At 36.1% G+C, this 21,865-nt stretch overlaps 1 protein-coding gene across 3 annotated transcripts in view; it reads left to right on the top strand.

The window, feature by feature from the left end:
* PBX3 (PBX homeobox 3) overlaps nucleotides 1-21,865 on the top strand; it is a 195,172-nt gene that overhangs the window by 34,353 nt on the left and 138,954 nt on the right. Inside the window, exon 2 of one of the 3 annotated variants that reach the window (XM_037495242.2) lies at nucleotides 7,909-8,055. The exons of the other annotated variants lie outside the window; for them this stretch is intronic. Within the exon in view, the coding sequence (XP_037351139.2) occupies nucleotides 7,986-8,055 (70 nt within the window). The 5' untranslated portion in view covers nucleotides 7,909-7,985. The remainder of the gene's footprint in view (nucleotides 1-7,908; nucleotides 8,056-21,865) is intronic. 3 annotated transcript variants of the gene reach the window in all.

Here is a 21,865-nt window from a genome sequence, read left to right as displayed (position 1 = left end):
ATACATACATGCATACAAGCACTGGGTACATCAGAGGCGCGGGAGGGTGAGAGAATTCACCAGAGCCAGAGCAGGGAGCAGAGCGGGCAGAACGACCGAAGTACACTGCTGAGGGGAGCAGCGGGCTGCAGGAGAGGTCTGCGCGCCATGTGGGACCCTCCTCCGGTGGCTGGAGAGCAGCCGGGGATCGAACCGATGCTGCAGAGGCTGCGGGCAGCTTCGCAACCCAGCGCTCAACCACTGCGCCACCGGGGAGGCCCTTATTATTATTTTAAAAACAACTTTATCGAAGTATAATTCACTTTAACTGAACATATTTAAAAATTACAGTATCAGTTTTGACATTTTTTTATATAGTGTGACTTCAAGATCCCTCACCCCAAGTGTTTTTTTGTTTTCTTATATGAATTTTAAAAATTTTAACACAGTACATTAAAATAAAAATATTTACAGATGAAACAGTTCTTGTAGTGAACTTTTTAAGTGGTCATATTTTTAAAACTTTCTACTATGAATATTTAAAAACATACACACAACTAGAGAGAATGGTATAACAATAAACTTCCATGTACCTATCACCCAGCTTTTATGTGTAACAGTATTTAAATCTTATAATGCTTATACTTTCTGCTTTCTTACAAATGTAATACTTTACAAATGAGAAAATTAAACCTGGAGAAATTGAATTACTGGGAAAAATTTTAAATTATGGAAAAATTTTAAATTATGGGATGGAAACACTATATTTTTACTTCTGTAAAAAGTGTCCTGTGTGGATGGTCAGTATCACCTTGTTTGTTAGGACTTGAGGTTGTCATTTCCCACCCTTGACATATTGAATCAGATTGTAGCTGGCAAGATTTCCAGATGATCAGATGTGCATTAACATTCGAGAAACAGTGCTAGGGTAAATTTCCTCTTTGGGCAAAAATGAAATTTTAGAACTAAAGAATCTTGATGTGAGTTAGGTGAAAGGGAAAAAACAAACTGGAAACCCAACTTTCATTATTACATGGTATTTGTTATTCAATGATACCCTCAAGTCCTAGGAAGTTAATCTTTTAGCTTTCTCTGTCACCATTTTTTATTTTATAAGAAATTAAGTTTCTAAGGATAGAATAACAAGTCAGTACCTTAAATTGTTATAATTACCCATTTATGCCTTTTGCCAGGATTATATTTGGTTTATGGCTATTTTTTATAGTCCCATAAATTGATAAAATAAAACCTGAGTCTCTTTCCCCCCTCCATTCTTAAGACAGCAAAGTTGGGCAACCAGAGGCAGAATTAAACACTGTTCAATGTGTATACCAAGGGAGGACCTCATGTTGTGTTCAATCTAGCTGGCTAGGAAACCCTTCCATTAGCCTCTTCTTAATGGTTGCACTGAATGAGCCATTACATTTAGAAGGCAACACTGACTGAATTCAGTATTGATGCATTCACTTACCAACTTTTCTGCCTCCGGCAGAACAGTCTTTTACTAATGGTAGTGTATAAACAGCAGCCGGTGGCTTCATCCCTATTCTAAAAGGAGCCTTATAATACTGGTTCTGTTGCCTATCCCTTATATGTATGAACCCAGTTATAATTCTATTCTTAGTGCCCAGGCTCCAGAAGCATTTTCTAGATGATTATTACTCATTAATGGAAACCCTTTTGGTATGGTCCCAGGTAAAAACATGTGCAGGATGAAATGCATTCTGTGGTATATAGTGTTAAGAGTAAGATATCCTAACAAAGGAGGAAAGATCAGTGTTGTTCTTTTGATTTGTAATGTTTTCACATAGAGCAGGTAGCTGGTATATCTTCATACCTTTCCAGAAAATGATTTGGCAGCTGAAAAACCATTTAGATTCAGAATTTAGTAGGATAGGTTTTACCAGTCCTTTTTACTGCTATTGTATTCTTTCTGATGAAAGCATATGCTTTAGCGTTAACCAGCAAAATAACTTTAAATGACTTCACTTTTACTAAATCCACAGATCTTCAGAGGCTGGTATGTACTCAAACAATCATACACGACATATAAACTGCTGTGATTCCAGTGATGCCTTATTGAATCCTAAGAAAGCTATATATCAGATCCCATAGTTTGTTAATGGAGGGCTTTACCCACTGGAACTATTCACCAGCATTGACGCTGTGAAACTATAGACCATTACTATCAATACAATTTTCATTTTAATGCTAATGGAAAATTTAAAAATAAATTTAAAAAATGTAAATTAATCTTTAAAATAAGAAGTCCCAAAGCAATTAAAAAATGATTTGTTGAAGTCCTATCACTTTTAAGTATCCTGTTTGAGCTTATGATGGTTGTACATACAGTGAGCAGTTGTTGAGAATTTGCATTTTCTCTATTTTGAGCCTTTTTCAGTATGATAAACTGAGCTCTCTTGCATGGATATCTTTATTCAATTTTAGCTTTGACTCTTGTGCTGTAAAGTCTCCTGTGCTTTTGCAGTATTCACCATGTCTGTTTTATTTATGGTTACACAATTAGCAATATGTAGTGAAAATATGGTTAGTGTGGGAATAACTCAAATTAAAATTAAAAACAGGACTTGGCATGTATTCAATTCACTGCCTAGGGTTAAAGTCCAGAGCCACAGACAGTGGGATCTTCACCTTTCTCTCCTGGTATTTTAGCTTCACTGATGTCTTGAAACCATAGCAGTTAATATGCTTTAGCCTTTGCTTTTACAGACGAGAAATGGATCTTATAGTTATATCACCAGGTTTCAAAACTATTTACACTAAGTGGGATGGTTTACTACCTTAGGGGTAGTGCATTAAGCCTGTTGCTCTTGAGAATCCATTTTCATCTCTTCTCACCAATTGATGGGACAGATATGACAAGCCTTTAAAGTTGAGTGGAAATTTTCTGTGGGGTGGGCTGTTGTATTAAATTGTTCCTTACCACCACCATGGATGTTGTAAAGACTTGCAAGTGGGTAGCCTATGGCTAAGAAAAGAGATATATTGTCTGCACTAGGGAGGCTGTAAGGTCTAATATATAGGGAATAATTTTCTTCCTATCTGCCCACTGTTTCCTTCTCCTTTAAATCACAGCTTGAATCCTTCTACTCCAAAGAGGTTTTCTTGATTAACCATCATCAGAAAGTGTTAGTCAAGCACTTAATTGTGTGTCATGCTGTAAGAGACCTGTTTAAAGAGAATTGTGTAGTTATTAGACATATAATTCCTAATTTATACCTCTATATTCTTTTATATATAGGCTTACCATATTTTAAAAAGTTAGGCTTAGTATGTCAATTTTGATGTTTTGTGATGTATAGGATTCCCTAATTAATATGGTAACCACACCCAGTGATTGTTAGTTGAAAAAAATCCTGTTACCATTTTGCTATGAATTTTCATTTGCCTCTTCGGTCTGTACATTTTTTAAATCGATAGAATTATATTAACATAGTGATTGAGAAAACTGTTATGAGACATTAATATATATTGACAAAACAAAAATATATAAAATAAGCTTTGAAATTAAATAACTACCACATTAAAGATCCTGGATTTTTTTTTTAAGTAATTAGTACAAAAAGTAGAGTTTTAAAATGAGGTAGTATTTTCTAGCAACATTTAAGTTACTAATCAATAAATATTATTTAATGAGTCCTTTGCCTGCTGAAATTAGTTACATGCTTTAAGTGGCTCACTGAAGACCCATGAATTTTTTCTGACACAACTATTCTATTGTTGAATTTACTTTAGTTTTTGGAATATCCTCATTTAGAATTTTTTTTTGGAAATTTTTAACAGCTCATGGATTTGGTCTCTGAGTTACCTCACCTCTATTCAAGGTGAGTTATTTAATTCTTAGAAAAGATAACAGCAACAAGGTTTTTCTGTATTCAAGAATATTCCTCTGGGGCCTTCCTGATGGCGCAAGGGGTTAAGACACAGCACTATGAAGCTATCTGCTGCCACTGCAACACGAGTTCAATCCTGGACCAGGGAGGTGACCCACATGGTGCAGAGGACCTCTCGTGTCTTGCCTACTGCTCCTCTCAGCAGTGTATTTCAGACAATCTACCTGTTCTGTTCCCTACTCTGTCCCTGGTGAATCCTCTCACCCCCCACACCTCTGGCCTATACCCCAGCTCCTGTATGCATAAATAAATAATTTTTTTTTAAAGAATACTCCAAAACATTAGCTAGGCAAGAGATTGCTTGTATTTATCATAGACTCCAAGAGAAATTGCAACTTATTTCCCTTTTGTTGTCCTTGATGCTGACTTACAGAGTTCTGCGTGACTTTTCAAAATATATTTCTGGGAAACAAAGTTCATTCTAGTCTAAATGCAAGCATATGTTTCTGTATATGAAACAAGTATTTTAATACAGTATTATTACTTAAGCTAATAACAAATAGTCATTTGTCAGTGAACTAAAAAGGTGCAAAGTTCATAGTAATTCTTAGATAGCTTAGTAATTATCCAGACAGCTTGTTAGAAAAGCTGCTTAAATCTAGGATTATGAAATACATTAATGGCTATTTTACTTGCATGGAGTTTCAAAAGATTGTTGTTACATCTGTCTATAATTACACACAAATTTCAGTCTTCATTAATGAAATTTATATTCTAAGCCAGAATAGATATCACTTATAAATTGTACTGACTTCTTGCTTCCCCACCCAGCACACTGGTGTTGATTATTAAACCTGACACTTCTCTGGGTTTAAAATAAGGGGAAGAGAAACCTCCTCTTATTCCATACTTCCCCCTTCTCTTAAACAAATCATGAAACAATATGGTAATCATTTACATTTTTGTTTTCCCTTAATATTTGTCAATTACTGATAGATTTCTTTGGGTTCTTGAAGAAAGGAGTGTGAAGAGGTAGAAGAGAGAAGAAAACAACTCCACGAAAATAGAAACTCTAATGTATTTTCTAATTACAGTAACTTACTCTTTTTCTTCTTTTTTTTTAAGATTTATTTATGCATATAAAAGCTAGAGTACAGGCCAGAGGTGTGGGGGGTGAGAGGATTCACCAGAGACAGAGTGGGGAACAGAACAGGCAGATTAACTGAAATACACTGCTGAGGGGAGCTGTGGGAGAGTCAGGAGAGGTCTGCTATGCCCTGTGGGTCAGCTCCCTGGCCAGGGATCGAACTCAGATTGCAGTACTTTGTGTGTTCCTGGTAACATGTGTACATGAATTTACCATGGCAGCTGTAGTAATTCATGGACCTTTAAAAGTCATTTTTGGATATAGCTTAAACAAATATGTATTTGTCCACTTCTTTTTTTTTTTTTTTTTAAACAACTCTTTTTTTTTTTAATTGTTCTTTTTTTTTTGTTTTTTAAGATTTATCTATTTATTTATACAAGCACTGGGTACAGTCAGAAGCGCGGGAGGGTGAGAGGATTCACCAGAGCCAGAGCAGGGAGCAGAGCAGGCAGAAGGACCGAAGTACACTGCTGAGGGGAGCAGCGGGCGGCAGGAGAGGTCTGCGCGCCATGTGGGACCCTCCTCCGGTGGCCGGGGAGCAGCCGTGGATCGAACCGGCGCTGCAGAGGCCGTGGGCAGCTTCGCAACCCAGCGCTCAACCGCTGCGCCACCGGGGAGGCCCTGTATTTGTTCACTTCTAATGAAATTTCCTTTAACTGCTATCTTAAAAAAATAACCCTCCCAATTTAGATTGTTTAAAATAACATACATATCTTGATTTAGTATTAACTTTGTAATATGACATCAAACTAAAAAGCTTCTATACACTGAGAAAACCTCTTAGTAAAACAGAAAGACCCTACTGGATTGATACTTAAAATATATAAAGAACACATGCAACTCAACAAAAAGAAAACAATCTAATTCAAAAACGAGCAGAAGAACTAAATAGATGCTTCTCCAGAGACCACATACAGATGGCCAACAGGTACATGAAAAAATCTTCACCATTACTTATTATCAGGGAAATGCAAATCAAAACTCAGTGAGATAGATCTTACACCCATAAGAATGGACTTACATTGAAAAGATCAGAAACGTGTTGGTGAGGAGAAGGGGAAAAAGGAACCCTTGTATACTGTTTGTAGGAATGTAAACTAGTCCAGCCCCTATGGAAAACAATCTAAGTGCCCAAGGACTGAGGGATGAGTCAGAAAAATGTGAGATACACATACACACACACAATGGAAAATACTCTATGCTGTAAAAAAGGGCGGACTCTTGGCATTTGCAACAACTTGGGTGGAACAGGGGAAGATAATGCTAAGTGAAATAAATCAGAAGGAGAAATATAAATACTGGATGGTTTTATTTATATGGAATGGAAAGTAGAGAAACAAAACAAAGGATGAGACAAATCCAAACCAATAACAAATCATTGACATCTGCAAAACTGACAACCAGAAGGGGAGTGTGGTAGAGTGGGAGTAGTGTAGGAGGAGGCCTACTGGAGCATGGTGTAGGATTATTGAGGCTTTGGTGGTGGACATTATCAGAACTCCTATCCTACATTTGTAGAGGTTTTTTTTTTTTTTAAACCTCATTTGAACCTATAACCCTAAAACACTATAGTAATGTAAACCAACTTTACCTCAGTAAATATACATATTTGGAAATGTCTATCCTTAGTATAAAATAAATAGAAATAAAATTATTGCAGATTTCCCCCACTATGCAAAAGTAGACCATTCCTATTTGGTATGATTTGGTAGGTTAGTTTTGGGGTTTGGAAACATTTAAAACATTTTCCATATAAATTACCATATTCTAGAACAAATTCTACTATTCAAAGGTTTTCTTTCCACTCCTAAAAATGTTTAATTTAGCATATTTACATTTACCTTTTTTTTTCACTAAGGTACTTATCTATTGCTTAGTAAATCAGAAAACTTGATTCTGATATTAAATCAACTTTCAGCCCCAACTTAAATGTTTCAATTATTTCTATGTTGTTCTCACATTAAGGCGATACATTTTAGATCTAGATGCAGAAATGCAGATGACCAGAAGTTTCATTGATAAAGATGCAAGAGTCCTTTCTGTTGGAGGAGGGGTTTGTTTACCACACTAAGTGTGAATGTTGTCCCCCTCCCTATAAAGTACTGTCTCACTTCCTACAGTCTGTTTTTCTAAGTCAACCTAAAGCATTTTATTGTGTGTAAGCAACTTTTCTTTTAGATGAAGACTTGTAGATTCAACTGAGTGTTTGCAGATAATTATCATTTTTGAAAGGCATTAGAATGGGATAATGTCATGAGCTAAAATTCAGTGGTAATTTTCTATGTGTTTATAACATCTGTGACCCACAGATGGGCCAAAGATGTTTCTACATCTTTCTAAATCAGTATGTACTGAGTAAATTAAATTCTGTCTAATTTTTGGCACTTTATTTTCATTTGGTATGTTTTGCTTGGTTCCTTCTTGGGAGACGAAACTTCACATATTGAATAGCTCCATTGTTTCAGTTATTTTTATTGTTATATTTCTCAAATTATTGTTATGATAGAAATGACAACTATAATATATGTAAATACTGCAAAATGTTTGAGGTTAAAGCTGTAATAATAGGCTCCCAGATCTTAATATCCTAGTATTTAAGTTTCTGCTTTAACTATGGACTCAGTGATGTCACTTCAAAGAACCATCACAGAAATTTATACTAAAAAGATAAATGAGGAGGCAATACCATGACAGTTTGGATATGTGAATAATGAAGAAAAGTAAGATTAAGCTATTCAGGTAACTACTTTGGTAGTATATATCCCACTAAGACTTTGGTATGTCTTATTATGTTGATCCAGAAAGCAGTTCCTTAATGTTTTCATTTCATAACCCTAAATTCTGTGTGTTGGCAGTAAATTATCTGCCAGTGAATAATGTTTGTATTATTATACTTACTTAGTACCTTACTATTCTGCTATTCCTTAGTTCGCGTCTGCTAACCAGCACTGCCTCAATGACTTAGTGAATCAAGCTGGTTGGAAGCACTGTGGCTAGTGGAGAGAATGATTCTCACTTGGGGAACTGTTTTTCCCAGTTTCATGGGATATTTACCAACAGCAATCATTTCAGAGTGTAAGTTGTTTTCTTTCTTTCATTTAAAGGTTTTAGCAGAAATGCTAAACTGAGCACTAGTAATTAATTTAGGCATTTGTTGAATTGACTTTATGCAGTTTTTTTATTTACTTATGAGCTAGATAAAATGCATTTTTATATAAATATTGGATTAATATGAATAATAAAATACCTTGTATGTGCTTTTGACTTTGAAGTATTTTTCTGTTTATATCCTTCCAACATTTTCCCGGGCTTCGGACTGCTGAATTAGATTGCTGTGTCTTCAGCCAGCAAAATGCCATTGGTGTATCTGTCTACTCAAGATATAGTACTTTATTCTGATATAGGCAAACATTTTAAATCATTCTATTTTTTTCCCCAAAACGCCTCCTTATTTTACGCAACTTTGGGAATGACTGAGTTAAAGGATTGTTTTTGAAAATCAGTGTATGATTCCAAGTTTTATGATGTATTGCTTACCATAATTTTCTCCATTATTAACAAAAGACCATCAGAGTTACAAATACATAAGAAAATGCTGTTCTTGAGAAGGGTTTGTTACAGAAAGTTCTTGCCTTTCTTTCATAATAAAATTAGTGATGTAGCTATTGTGTGGTATGTTTTCTCAGTTCCATCTCTCTGTGTTTAAAACTGGTGAAGTCTCCAGCATTTCTCCTGATAGCATGCATGCATTCTTCAAATGACTTCTTCTGTACTCGTATACCTTCAGTTAATTTTTTTTCTTTCTGTCTTCCTTCCCTCTCTATGTATCTATATTCATACATAGATAGAATGTATGTAGGGACACATATTACATGTATAACACACATGCATATATTATATACAATATATGATATGTATGTGTATTCTGAATATTTTTTCTGAACTATGTGTTAGTTATAGATAAGATGTGCTGTTTGGACTAAAAATTTGAGTGCATTTTTTTCTAAAGGCAAAGATACTCTCCTTTATAACCAATACACAATTATCAAAATCATAAAATTACCAGATATACTTTTATCTTAGCAGATATACTTTAATCTGTAGGCCTTATTCAAATTTTGTTTTCTCACTAATGTCTTTTATAGCAAAAGGAAAAAAATTATTGCCCAGCATTCGGAATAGGAGCATAATCCAGTTTTTATATCCCTTTAGTCTCCTTTAATCTGGAATGGTTCCTTAATCATTGTTTGTTTTTCATGCCTTTAACATTTTTTAAGACTACAGATAATTTATTTGGTAGAATATTCATTTTATACAGACTTATGGGTGGTTTTTTATAAAACATTACTTTACATTTTTGGCAGAAACATCATAGAAGTCATATTTTATCCTTTCAGTGATTAGTTCAAGAGACACAAGATGTCTGTCATATTATTGGTGGTATTTACTTTGATCACTACCATCAGATTTTATTTTTCAGGTTTATTGAGGTATAATTGACATAAGCGGTGCAAATTTATTTCCAATTTTTAATGTATAGGATGAATAAATATAATTAGTTTAGAGTATAACCTTATAGATTTTCTGAATTACAGGAACTTGATGAAATATCTGGGTAATATGCTAGCCTAGTATGTCAACAAAGTCAGTGTAGATGACATGTTATAAAGGGATAAGTAACTGGCATAAAAGAAGTACAGACTCTTTGACTTTGGAGTCTGCATCTAGTTTGAGCGCTGAACTTTGTTGGGATATTGACCTTGAAAATGTAGCTTTCTCATCGACTGCTACATTTGATATTATAAATTATCATATACTAGTAGCCTACTCTCAGATCAGTTTTCAGTATAAAAAAATTATAGGGGGCCTCCCCGGTGGCGCAGCGGTTGAGCGCTGGGTTGCGAAGCCACCCGCGGCCTCTGCAGCGCCGGTTCGATCCCCGGCTGCACCCCGGCCACCGGAGGAGGGTCCCACATGGCGCGCAGACCTCTCTTGCCGCCCGCTGCTCCCCTCAGCAGTGTACTTCGGTCCTTCTGTCTGCTCTGCTCCCCGCTCTGGCTCTGGTGAATTCTCTCACCCTCCCACGCTTCTGACTGTACCCAGTGCATGTATAAACAAAACAAACAAATAAATAAAACATGCCTCTATAAAAAAAAAAATTATAGATGATAAAGTAAATAGATTGTGAACTATGTGTAGGGAATTTATAAATACAGTTTATAAATTCAATGTAAATACAAAAGTAGATAGCTAAGAATTATTAAATTCCTTGTGAGAGTTCATTAAAATTAGAATTTCAGAGTAGGAAGAGATCTTATAGGTCACAACCTAGAATTTTCCAAGCAGTATGAAGTAATGAACCTCTTGGCCTGGCCCTGGGATGACAAGGGTCCTTGTGATGGTCATCTATGATTGCCAACAGTCTTGTCTGTTTGTCCTAGTGTGCTGCATAAATATTAACTTTTTTCTGTGGACACTGCGACATGGAGGGATAGGGAGGCACCGATTTTGTCCAGAAACCCTCTTAATCCATAAGTCTTTCCTGCCCTATCTCTGGTAAATGATGATTCATCTTAGCCATTTAGTCAACACATACTTGATACCAATATGTGTGCCAGGCACTGGGCTAGATTTGAGGAATATAGCAATAAATGACAGATAAGCTGCTACTTACTAAGCATTTACATTCTATTGAGAAAATAGACAAGTAAATGAAAAATGATCACGGTAATTTTATTTTATTTTATTTTATTTTTTTTTTAATTTTCTAGAGGCATGTCTTATTTATCTGTTTGTTTGTTTGTTTGTTTGGTTTATACATGCACTGGGTACAGTCAGAAGCCAGGAGGGCGAGAGAATTCACCAGAGCCAGAGCGGGGAGCAGAGCAGGCAGAAGGACCGAAGTACACTGCTGAGGGGAGCAGCGGGCGGCAGGAGAGGTCTGCGCGCCATGTGGGACCCTCCTTCGCTGGCCGGGGAGCAGCTGGGGATCGAACCGGCGCCGCAGAGGCCGCGGGCAGCTTCGCAACCCAGCGCTCAACCGCTGCGCCACCGGGGAGGCCCCACGGTAATTTTAGATTGAATAAGGTGCTATGAATGAAGTGAAAGAGTGAAGAAAGATTTTAGGTGAGGCCGCTTTAGATGTTTTATTCAAGGACGATTTTTTCGAAGAAGTGTAATTGGCTGAGATTGGTATGGTTATAGAATGAGCTAGGAGAAGAGCATTCCAGGGAGAGGGACTAACAAGTGCACAGCCTGGCTTGGTCTAGGAAAGGATTTGTTGTACTTGAGGAACAAAATGACTAGAGCTATAGTATGTGAGGAGGAGAGAATGATGATATGAGATGGGGAGATAAACAGGAGACATCTTGCAGGGTTTTCTGGGCATAGAGAGGAATTTGGATTCTATTCCAAAAAGCATTGCGAAGCCCATGAATAGTTTTGAAGATACAACCTCTAATAAGATTCTTGATTTCCCATAACCCGGTTCCTTATCTAAAAGATTTGTATGAGCAAACTCATGTTTTAGTATCTAGTTAACTCTTAATATTTTATTATTGAAATACATTTTCTGTTGTAGGACAGTGATAGTCCAGTAGATTATTCTCACTATTAAATCTCTTTTAGGATTTTCTAGTGCTGTACCTGCCAGTCACGTTTTTATTAATTTGACTTCCCAAATACCTTGACACTAAGAATGGAGCAAAGTTCCCTGCATAGTTCCCTCTTTATGTTAACAAAAAGAGACAACTCTTTTAGAAAATAAATCAATACAACTTCTATTCTGGTTTATATATCATTGTTTTATAAATTGAGTTATTAAATTTCATCTCTGGGAGAATGAATCAAGTCCACTTATGGATCAAATCTAGATAAAATCCAGGTATGGACTGAAGTCTGCTTGCTAGATATTCAATACAAAATAGGAGATTCTGGATGGTGGCAAATCACTATATACATATAATATTTGCTTTTAAGCCTGTAATAGTTTTCCAATGGAAATATATATATATAGTGAGAAAAATGTGGGACTGACAGTATCATAAAAAACTTGCTTGATAGACTTCCAAGTCCTACCTTTAATTTTCTTTTTAAAACTTTGAAGTCATAGTCAATTTTCATTATTCATGTATTTATATACCATGAAGTTGACTTGACACCGAATTAGTGAATCCTGAACCATTGCTCCTAAGGGAAAATATAGGGTTAGGTTTCTGCAAGTCTCTGGTCATCACATTTTTTAGTCAATCAATACATAGTCTTATTTTACTTATATATTTCTGTTTAAAGATCCTTATTTAATATATATTGCTGATTGGTTAACATTGAACTCAGGGCCAAGATAGCACTTTATGTCATGCTGGAATGAAGCTTAGAACATAACTGTTTTCTTCATTAGGCAGATCACGTCCTTCTCTACAATCAGAATCACTAGACAAAGCGCTTCAGCACTATTAGCAGGAGGCGTTTTAAATAGCAAAATCACCAACAAAAAGCATGAAAATGTAGTGTTAATAGACTACAGAAAAGACATGTTTATATTCTGAGAGTTGAAATCAGAAGGTGGAGCATTGTTCTCTTCAACTAGGAACATGGACATGTGACAATTCAAAATATTCTCTGCTCTCCGCAGTTTGCAAATATAGATAGGCAGTAATTGTTTTATTTTTGGAAACTAAAATTTTTTTTCCATTGGAGGGGGTTGTGATATAAACTAAAATTTGACTGGTTATTCTTATATTATTTTCCATCTTAATACAAATTTTATTTTGGCAAAATAGTCTTATGCTTTTTAGCAAGTTTCTTTGTAGTCATTTAGTTTTCTTTATAACTCTACTGCAACTGTACTTCTGAGGATAATCTAAGTTCTTCATATGCCTGAAGACAATTACCATTTCAATAAAAAACAAGGAGAGAGACAATAAAATTTAAAACTTAGATGATAGTAGCATGTCTGTGACCTCAGCGTAGGGGGAGATCTCTTAAAAAGAACATAAAAATTACAAATCATAAAGAGAAAGATTAAAAGTTCAGTTACATTAAAATTAATAATTGTGGTCATCAATATAAACCATAAAAAAGTGAAATTATAAGCCAGAGAGTGGGAGAAGATACTACAGTGTAGATTTTTGATAAATGAGTAGCATTAAGATATTTTCTACATATTATTAAGAAAAAACCCAAAAGAGAAATTGACCAAAAACTTGGTTAGATTATGAAAGAGGAATCATAAAAATTATAGTCAGTTCTGTTGAAATGCTTGTTTTGAAAATGTATCAATGCTATTCTTATATTATCGAACAGTTCAAGTATAATGCAGATTTTGTGCTTGCTTATGTGTAACTTTGTCCTCAAGAAAAATACATGAATGCAGAAAACTGCACCCAGCTAAGATGAGCCATATAGGAATACACAAAATGCACACACCTCAACCATCTTTCAGCCACCTCAGTTATGAGCTGCTCCTGTCCTGTCTGTATCTAGTGCTAGAATTTTGTTTGACATCAGTTAACTCTTCTGCAACTACTTCCCAGTAACTCAGATTGCAACCTGTGCATTGTCTACATCTTTAAGCAAACTTTAAATGTTTTTCAAAGTAATATGCTGTGATTATTGTAGTATTTATATATTTCTTAATCATTTTACATGTCTGAAACTGGGCTATCCTTATTAGAAGCCTACAATTTCCCTTTCTTTTTAAGGGGTCTCTTTTTATTTCCATTTTGATCCCTATATTTAAAACATGTATCACTAAGCCCTTTTCCCCTGTAAGCTGTGGTTTTTATCACACAGTTCACTGATTTTAGAGATGCACATTTTATATTGTAGCAGAACTGACTATATATATACTATTCTTTTAATATAATGTTTGAAGATATAGTTTTACAACTATATATAAATATGATAGGGCTGTAAAGAGGATAACAGGAGAGGGATCAGGATGGCATTAGAGAATGGTGCATAGAGTTCTTTCAAAGATTATGTTAGATTGTTTCCTCAAGTGAATAGTAGGTACAGTGAGTGATGTTGCTTATTTTCCTATATCATACATATACTTTATTGAGGCACAGTTCACATACTATATAATTCACGTATTTAAAGCATACAATTCAGTGTTTTGTAGTATATTCACATTTATACAACCATCACCACATCAAAAAGAAACCTCATAATCGATTGTTACCCTTCAGTTCTCCACTGATTTGCCCATTCTGTACATTTCATATAAATGGAGTAATACAATATGTAGTCTTTGACTGGCTTCTTTAGCAGTCAGAGTATTTTCAAGGTTTACTCATGTTAGATATATAAATGCTGCATTTCTTTTTTTTTTTATGACTGAATAATATTCCATGGCAGCGATATAGCACATTTTATTTATCCATTTACCAGCTGGACATTTGGATTGTTTCCTCTTTCTGGCTGTTATAATAATGCTGCTATGAACATTTGTATACAAGATTTTATGTAGCTATAATATTTTTCATTCTTTTTGAGTATATATCCAGAGTGGGTCATGTAACTCTATGTTTAACCTTTTGAAGAATTGCTGACCTCTTCTGCATCATTCTGTACTCCCACCAGCAGTAAATTATATATAATGTATATATACACACAGCAAGACAAACATACTTTATACATATTCTTTTCTTTTTTTATACATATTTTTTATTCAATACACAAGTGATTTTTTTATGGTCTACTTTTTAATCTTTTTTTTTTTTATTTTATTTTATATAATTTTTATGTCATTTTTCATTTTTGCACAATGTTTGCATTTTCATCTTGGTTATATTCCCCATACCATTCTCACCCCTCTTATTTTGACCCTTACCCCCGCCCCGCACTCTCCCCCATGTGTCTCTGGTTTATAGTTGCTGGTTGAGCAAAATAAGCCAGAAAGAAAAAGAAAAAGGACCTCCTCCTCGGAGCATAGGAGAACCGAAAGGGGGCAGGAAAAAGACTAAGTGAGTGATTATTTTTTTTTTTTTTTTTTTTTTTTTAAATTTTATTTATTTATTATTCATGCAAGCACTGGGTACAGTCAGAAGCACTGGAAGGTGAACGAATTCACCAGAGCCAGAGCGGGGAGCAGAGCAGACAGAAGGACCGAAGTACACTGCTGAGGGGAGCAGCGGGTGGCAGGAGAGGTCTGCGCACCATGTGGGACCCTCCTCCTGTGGCCGGGGAGCAGCCGGGGATGAACTGGCGCTGCAGAGACCGCGGGCAGCTTCGCAACCCAGCACTCAACCGCTGCGCCACCGGGGAGGCCCTGATTTTGTATTTTAAAGTATATTAGGAACAATTAAAGTGAGTTGCTATCTTTTTGTCAAATGCAGAAATAGATATTGGGATGAGAGATTCTCCAGAGGTTGTGTGTTAGGGGTCTTAGATGATAAACTTTACTTTAATACTTGGAACTCTGGATTACTGAATCTGTTTAGAACCCTGGTTTAATCTGTGGAGTAAGTAAGCTTTGTCTTCAGCAGACTTCACATAGTTCCTAATAAACCCCTTCTTCTAGATAAATCCTGACTTTGTCCTATCATCTCAAAGCCTAGTTGTGCACATTCCCAACTACCCCTACCTCCCTTTGCTTTTATATTTTCTCATAGTTTATTTATTTACATACTAACCTGCTGTTGACTGATGTTATACAATTCTTAAGTGACTTATAATTTAAAGGATAATTATGTTCGAAAGAATATATTTCATGGTATAATTTTAACTTTTCTGGGACAGAAATGAATGATACTGGTATTTTTTTGGTGGGGAGGAGATGAGGTGGCAAGTAACTTTATATAGTGCAGTGAACCAAACATGTAACCTGTTCCCTGTGATATATCTTTTTATAGAGCTTCAATCTGACTATGCCTGACTCTACTTCTAAGTGCCTTTTAGTGTTAAAGGGCCCTTTTTGTCCAATTTTCAGATAATAGTCGACTTTTGTTCATATATATATATATGCAGCATCATTTGAATATGTGGTCCTGTGAAGGGGAAAATCCTGCGCTTGATTCTATATCCCAAGCCAGAAGACAATTTCTCCATTTTCTTTGCAGCTAGCGCTCATACATATAACCCAGACTCAGTCAATCAGATAGAGTCCTTGAGTTTTGAAGAAGTAGGAAGAAGATGGTGTGCCATGCCCTCTTTTTCTGATGAAGGAGACAGAGCTGGCATAGAGATTGACTTTCGTGGTTCGCAGAAGGTGGTAGTTTTGACCGTAGCATACTCACTCGCTCTTTTTTCCCTTCCTTTCATCTTTCTGTTGTATCATAGAGAAGGGTCTTCTTGTCTTTAAGAATACTACTAGAGGATATTTTACATTTTTGTTCTTACTAAGTTTTCACCCATTGTGTACATTGCTCTTTTTCTCTGTTTGAGCTGTATATATTTCTCTGTTTATTTTGGTCTATATTTCATGTTAGAGACAGTCTTCAGATTTCTGGTGATCCTTATCTATTCATTTAGTCCCATGACTTTAAATATTAATATGCTAATATTTCCCAAAATTGTATCACCATTTTTATCCTTTCTGATGAATTCTGAACTCATCAAATTTCCTGTTCAATATCACTACTTATGCCAGAAACTGGAGTCACCTTTGATTTTTCTTTTTTTATTATAGCCCATCTTTGTGTCATCAGATGATCAGATGTTCCTTAAAATAATCAGAATCTGAAAGGACCAAACAGCAAAGACATCCAAGGAGCAATGAGCACAGCTAGTATACGGGCATAGTCTCCACGGCCTTTTCCCACTAAAAGAACCAGGCATCTTGGAATAATGGGTGATTTCAGGAAGTGTAGAAATATTGAAAAAGTTGAGGGGAGCATGTCACAAGAGCATAGGAGCCAGTTTGAAGTTCTCCCATGACATAGCTGGGACAATTCGAGCACCAAGTGATTACATGTAGTAATAAATTATAAACCATTGGGGGGAAAAAGGAATTCATACTGATGGTAGAGAGACAGAAGGATGGATAAATGAACAGGTGAGGAGGGAGACTCATAGTAGCTTCTAGTTGCCAGCTGGTAAACATGGAAAGGATGTTTGAGTTAGACAGTCATTACTTGCAATCATTATAATTAAGATTGGATCCAGCACAAATTCTGAATCTAGCAGGGAATTTTATTTAGGAGTAGAATATTTGTGTGGTCTTAGCATATAACTTATCTTCAGATGATTAAGAAATTATGTATATATAAAAGTGCATGTGCACAAATGTATACATGTGTTTGTGTGCGTGTGAATGATGCAGAAGGATAAAGTGTTCATTACAGGTGAGAGGTAAATATGGGAAAGGTATACAGAAATACAACCCAGGGCCTCCCTTGTGGCACAAGAGGCTAAGTCTTAGCACTATGAAGTTATCGATAGTCACTGCAGCTCCCCTGCCAGATTGCTGACCCACATGGCGCAGCAGACCTCTCCTGTCTCCCCTCTTCTCTCTTCAGCAGTGTATTTCAGTAGATCTGCCTTTTCTGCTCTCCACTCTGTCCCTGGTGAATCATCTTACCCCCCCTCCACATTTCTGGTCTGTACCCCAGTTCTTGTATGCATAAATAAATAAATCTTTAAAAAAAAAAGAAAGATCTACTTGCTGAAACAGAAATGGAGACTATCTTTTGATGGCTCAATGAATAGCATTATGATTATTGAGTATTACTGGATCCGTTTGGCCTCAAAGCCCAATTGATCACACACATTCTTATAACTACATTGGCCTATTACTTCTCCACTGAGGCACAGATTTAGTCAGTTTGGCATTCATTTTCAATTTTATGAAGAGTGTTTCAAATTAAAACCTCCTATCAGATCACTCTCCCTCCTCTGAGACATTAATGTGGTCCTTATATAATTAAGCCATCCTATTCAAGCCGATTAACAGCTTCCAGAATTGGAATTTGAAGCACTATTCCCAATTGCTAATCTTCGGCCTGAAGGGTTAGGGAATTATAATCCCTCATCTTTGACTCTTTTTTTTTTTTTATAATCAGAATTCAGATAGATAAAATTTTCCTTATTTCTTGGTTCCATACCTTTTTCCTTACTTATATGCTTAGGAATATAATATTTCCTCAAGACATGAAGAATTATGTATGTTTTTTCCTGAAAGATACCGAGCTAGGTAGTCAGATTGAACTTGTGGGTCAATTCATTTTGAGAAGAATATTTTTTCAAGTCATATGCAGATAATTTTAATGTAAAAAATCCTTTCAGAGTTGAAAAAAGTTTTGTAGCCTGTCTTTCCTTCTTGTAGTCTTGTTCTTCACAGTGGGGCACGCTTTATCTTCCTCACTTTAGTATAGTTTTTCCATGGAATGTGGCTTATTTATATTATCTCTCACTTCCTTTCCTCCTCTTTTGTTATAGTATTATTTTTAGTTCTGCTGAAGACTATTTTTATAACATAAATAATTATTCTCTGTTTTTGATTTTATCAACATCAGAATGTATTTCTTGACTTTAACTGTGTAAGGAGAGGAAGTTAGTATTCTCTCCTGTTACACTTTCAATTTCGCATCTTAATTATTTTTGGAGAATATTGTCTCACTTTATCCTAGGGGCAAATGATGCCCTTTACAGTGGCTGGGTATGTGTATGGAAAGTTGATGAGGAACCGAAAGCCCAGGTGTCACTCAGACCTTCTTTTACTTCATTGCTGCATCTCTCATTGCTTCTCTCTGACCAAGCTTGGAGCATATCTCAGTCTTTGCTGGGGGGGAATGTCTCCTACCTCTATTGCAACTCTTTCTCATTGTGAACTTGAATCTCCTCCATTATGGTATATTTGTTAGTGTGGTCTCATTGGCTGTCTGTCTTCTTATAAAAGACAGACTTATAAAAACCTCGTTATTGTAGTCCCTGTCCCCTTGTCAATGGATTTATAACTTTTTTTACTGTCCTATCAGTGGGAATTTGGAGTGGAAGAGGGGAGATTAAACACATGTGCTCAGTTTACTTTGTTGAACCAGAATATTATCTATTTTCTATAATCTGTAGTCTCTTTAATCTTCATAACAACTTTTGATATAGGTGGAACATGTATAATTCTTGCTTTATAAATTAGGACACTGAAGTTTTGAGAGGCAAAGTAAGGGATTTAGTGAAGGTTACTTGCCTAATTAAGTTGCAGAAATGAGGTAAAGATTAAGAGCTCAAATCTTCCAACTCATAATGCAGTTGGTTCTATTTTTATTACACTGTTTTTGACTAAGTACAGGGTTATCAGTGCTTTCAAGTTTTCAGTCCTACCTCCATATCTCCCTTTTTCCTTCGTGTTCTTTGTGTCCTATCTTCTGCGAAGTAGAATCCTAGTTTATTCTTGTCATATAATGTCTCATCCTTTAGATTATCAGATGATTGGGATTTTCTGACTATTTTGGGGAGGAAATTCAGTACTCTTATGTGGTTTCATTTTTTTTTTTTTTAAAGATTTATTTATTTATTTATACAAGCACTGGGTACAGTCAGAAGCGCGGGAGGGTGAGAGAATTCACCAGAGCCAGAGCGGGGAGCAGAGCAGACAGAAGGACCGAAGTACACTGCTGAGGGGAGCAGCGGGCGGCAGGAGAGGTCTGCGCGCCATGTGGGACCCTCCTCTGGTGGCCGGGGAGCAGCCGGGAATCGAACCGGCGCCGCGGAGGCTTCGGGCAGCTTCGCAACCCAGCGCTCAACCGCTGCGCCACTGGGGAGGCCCTGGTTTCATTTTTTTTTAAAGATTTATTTATGCATATAAGAACTGGGGTATAGGTCAGAGGTGCAGAGGGTGAGGGTGAGTGGATTCACCAGAGTCAGAGAGGGTAACAGAACAGGCGAATTGACTGAAATATACTGTAGAAGGGAGCAATGGGTGAGACAGGAGAGGCCTGCTGCTCCATGTCCCTTAGTTAGCTCCCTGGCAGGGGCTCTAGCTGTGGCTGTGTATAGCTTTATAGTGCTGAGACTTAGCACCTTGCACACTAGGGAAGCCCTGGTTTCAGTTTTCTTCAGGTTACTTTATTGATGCATATATGGCTGCCATTTACCCCATCACATGAGAGCTAAGTTATTTTTTAATCTGCAGTTTTCACTTCTCATTCTTCCCTAAATCAGTCAAGAATCTAGGGAGAAGAGTTGTTCTGTGTTGCTGTTATTACTAGTGCCAGTCTATAAAGTCTACATATAGGTACTTTGGCTGTGTCAGTGTGATTGGTTTCTTTAAAGTAGATTAAACTTGCATGTTAAATTACACACATACTTATTGTTTCTTGTCATACTTATTTGCTAGGTATAAACCCACCTGCAACAGATCTTCCATCAAGAGTATTTGTGTCTCACACTCCAAGACTATTCGAAACTTTATTTTCCTAGAGATCTCAGAGGCAAACTTGAGGATACTTATGATTTATACAGTGATGTGACCTTCTCATAGATGAGTAGACCAGTTTGGGCCATAGATATTCCTGTCTTTTTCTGGAAGGAACCCTCACTCCCCATAGTGTAAATTCATTGAGGCTGTCTGCAGATTAAAGTTTGTTGAGTTAAACTACTCTAAATTGCACCATTTCAAAAATGCTCTGAATGTGTTATCCAAAATGGCAGCCCTGCTAGACTTACCTAATCAAAGAAACTATAAAATACAACTTAATGGGATCACTTGAACTTTGGGGAAATTTGTTCAGTTTTGATTCCTACTCATTTATTTTCTCTTTTTTTTTTTTTTTGCTATACAAAATTAAAAAAAATAATACAGTTGATCTACTGTTCATTTACCTCACAGAGAAGATGCAAGGATGTTAGATTTAAAAACAATTATAGTGGAATTCCTTGGAGAGAACTTGTTTTACTGTAGTGGCACCAAATCTAGATAAATATTGAGTAGGGCTCATAAATATAAAACATTTTTAATTTTTATAGTTATATATGAAGTTTGAAGATGAACCCCATACATTTTTGTTACCAATTGCCATTCTTGGTTTTTTAAAGTTGTGTTTGCTTTGTTCATCATTTTTCAAAGAGGGATTTATATATTTTCATTCATAATTTTATCATTTAGGTCCATTGCATATACTACTCCTTTATTTAATTGTTATGAATTTGACAGTGTTTTTTATCTTGAATTTTCCAATATGTAATTCCAAATCTGAAGCTTTTTTTATTTTTTAATTTTCAAAAGAATGTTGAACTTTTTGTGACTAGCAATAATAGAGTGAACTATGTAGAAATAGGAAATATGCAAATATTATTGGTATCCTCCCTGCTCACAAGGGTCTAGATGTATTGACAAATCCATATTTATGTAGGGATGTGTGTGTGTATATATTATGTAATAACCCTGTATTATCCATTTTAAAATTGATTTTAGAAAGAAGCATTTAATATGAAAAGTTAAAATACAAGATATGAAAAGATTACAAAGTTTAAAACTTCTTTGAGCATTTCTGTGAATATTCTGCCCATTTAATTGGTTGTCTTTTTTTTTTTTAATTTCCTGTGTAAGTTACATTTTACATTCTGAGAAAAGCAATGTGCAATTTGTATAGATTTCTGGAAAATGCATTTTAAAAACCCCAAAATCGGGCCTCCCCTGGTGGCACAGGCGGTTGAGCACCGCGCTGTGAAGCTGTCCATAGCCTCTGCTGCGCCGGTTTGATCCTGGACGGCCGGTGAGGGTCCCACATGGCATGGCAGACCTCTCCTGTCTCACCCGCTGCTCCCCTCAGCAGTGTATTTCATCAGTCTGCCTGTTCTGTTCCCCACTGTGTCTCTGGTGAATCCTCTTACCCTCCCACGCATCTGGCCTGTACCCTGGTTCTTGTGTAAAATAAATAAATAAAAAGTTAACAAAAAACAAACCCAAAAGCAATCTATTTCCATTCATCTTCTCATTCCCTGT

This window comes from Talpa occidentalis, unplaced genomic scaffold, assembly GCF_014898055.3.
Source record: "Talpa occidentalis isolate TD23 unplaced genomic scaffold, MPIMG_talOcc4v2.1 talOcc4.7, whole genome shotgun sequence".
Taxonomy (NCBI): domain Eukaryota; kingdom Metazoa; phylum Chordata; class Mammalia; order Eulipotyphla; family Talpidae; genus Talpa; species Talpa occidentalis.
Note: the sequence above shows the minus strand (reverse complement) of the source record. Positions and strands in the feature narration are given on the sequence as shown.